The 2,506-nt window shown below is 34.0% G+C and overlaps 1 protein-coding gene across 1 annotated transcript in view; it reads right to left on the bottom strand.

The window, feature by feature from the left end:
• Window positions 1-2,506, bottom strand: part of rad50 (RAD50 homolog, double strand break repair protein) — a 38,848-nt gene that overhangs the window by 22,086 nt on the left and 14,256 nt on the right. Inside the window, exon 16 of the mRNA XM_015389863.1 lies at window positions 347-536. Within this exon, the coding sequence (XP_015245349.1) occupies window positions 347-536 (190 nt within the window). The remainder of the gene's footprint in view (window positions 1-346; window positions 537-2,506) is intronic.

Below are 2,506 nucleotides of genomic sequence, written 5' to 3' on the forward strand. Positions count from 1 at the left end.
GCACCGGAGCCAGTGTGAGCAAGGGGTAAAGAAGAACTGGATGCAAAAACCTCAGAATACTTTTCAGAAGCCTGACAGTTCTATTTAAAACATAATCTTTATTAATGTTATGTAATAATCTAATTTGTGAGACACTATATTTGGGTTTTTTTTTATTATCAAAAATCATGAATTAGCTAGGATTAATCTTTGCCAATTTCCCCAAAAAGCAGATGAGCTCCAGTGGATAAAGGGACCGGTTTGGTGTAGGTTGAATGCTAGAAATATTAATGCAGAGTGTTTATAACATGATAATGATGTATGTCAGAAACTGTGTATAGATCAGAGAAGGATTGAATAGTGATACCAGGTATCTGTCCATTAGAGATATGTCTTGCAGGCAGGCCTTTGCAGTTTCCTCCTCAGACATTAAGGTACCAAGAAGAGCCTCCTGCTCTTCTACATCAGCCTTGAGCCTCTCGATTTCTCTGTTGACACTCTGAAGCCGGTTCTTCAGCTCAGGCAGCTCCTTCTCTTGAAATTGAACAATGGACTGTCTGCAAATAAACACATAAAAAAAAACTTTTTTTAACTATTTAAATAAAAAAAATATCCAGAGAGCAGCAGAGGTGTAGATTAAAATGTTTGAAGACACAACACATAAAATCCTGAAGCAGACAATCTACACAGTGAAGGAAGATCACAATAGGTATAATATAGGTAATAGGTAATAATTTTTAACATTGCAACTCTTTTAAACTAATATTTTGATAGTGATTTTTTTTCACTTTTCCTTTGCACTAACTGCAAGCATGTAGATGTTTGGTTTCAGGGTTTCAATTTGTTCATGACCTTAAAGGCTTGCTTTTCCAGAATTCATTGTTGCAGGACTTTGCTGTAACCTTTCATTTGTGCCTCTTTTCTCCTTGGTGTGGCTGCAAACTCGTTTTAAGCATTTTACCACGACCTAAAGAGCTACAGTGAGATATTTTGCGTTCCACTCTAGTTAATTGAAATGTGACCGAAACTAAGTGCCTCTGCCATTTGAAAATTGTATTTTATTAAATTCTGGTTACACTGCAAATGCATTTAATTGCCCAGCCTTAGCTTGGTTCCATTAGCCTCGATTTCATCCATGAAAATAAGAAAACAGGTACAGACTTTAAATTGTTAGCTTGGTCCCATCCAGTAATGGCATGGGAAATATATCATTGAATCTTTTAAAACCCTTTGTAGCAGCTAAACACCAATCAGACACTGCAGGCTACAGTTAAGGTAGATCTCATTGCAGAGGTGGGTCAAACCTGGTTTTAGCAGGGTATACCTCATCAATTGTCCAATTAGACTATGTTCAAGTTCAATATATAGATAAAAAAAAAAGAAAATAAAACATTAAAAAAACTGCCTGGTACCAGATTTAGTTCATCTTATAAGGTCACAATCCCATCCAGTGAGAACTGAGCTCCATCTAGTGGAACTGCTTGGATCTTCAGTAAAACTACTCCAAATTACAATCCTTTAATTTGCAAGTTAAAAAAAACAAAACAAAATAGAAAACTACAAAGATGGAAAAAAAATAAAAACAAACTACAATAGCAGGTGTAAAAAAGAACAAAGGTCTAAACAATCCCATATTTTTGTTAATGTGTCATTAATGGTAGTTTTCTATATATTTTCTTTAGTAAACTGTTAAAAACATCAGGGTGACACATCTGTATAAAACATATCAGCTTAGCAGAACCTAAACAATATTTACATAACCCACAATGATTTTTCAGTTTAAAAGTAGCTCATGTTTTTAGTATATAAATCTATAATAAAAAAAACAGTGTAACCAAGCAGGACAACCAGCCAATAAATGCAGAAATATCACTAATTCTAAGAATTATATTTATCTCTGCATTTCTTTAAAGATTTATCTCTTTACAGCTTTATTTGCATTTTTTTTTCCTCCAGCAAAGAAGCCTGAGCTACAGAAGCGTAGAAAAAACCCATGATCTAAAATTATTATGGAGCTGTATCTCATTATGACAAGATTGTTATCTGGCACGAATAGGAAACTTTCTTCTTATAAATGTGACAATTTTTCACATAAAAATTACATAATTATCTATTTATCAGTTTTACAGCATGACATAACTTGGATGGACATTTTCTGCCTTGATGGACTGAAGCGTGACGGGAAAGATTCAGTCTAACTTTCTAACAGTCTAACTAACTCCAAAGTCAGTTAATAATTAATAACTCTTTTGAAAATTTAACCCTTAGTTTCCCTTCATCCAAATTGCAAAGCCACAAAACCTCTTTATAACTTTGTATCATCCACCAGGTCCTTACTCTCCATTTTTCGATCAGTTTTTATAGTTCCTTTCTAATTTGCTGTTGAATACTGACAGGGTCATCATAGTGGGGGATTTTAACATCATAGTCATTTTGTACTGATTATCTTTAATGAAATATTTTGGTGATATGAGTTGGTGCTTAGATCCAAAGGAGACTGGTTTTTATGTATATCTAGGGGTAGAAC

The sequence above is a fragment of the Cyprinodon variegatus genome, unplaced genomic scaffold (assembly GCF_000732505.1).
Source record: "Cyprinodon variegatus isolate N-32 unplaced genomic scaffold, C_variegatus-1.0 Scaffold478, whole genome shotgun sequence".
Taxonomy (NCBI): Eukaryota; Metazoa; Chordata; class Actinopteri; order Cyprinodontiformes; family Cyprinodontidae; genus Cyprinodon; species Cyprinodon variegatus.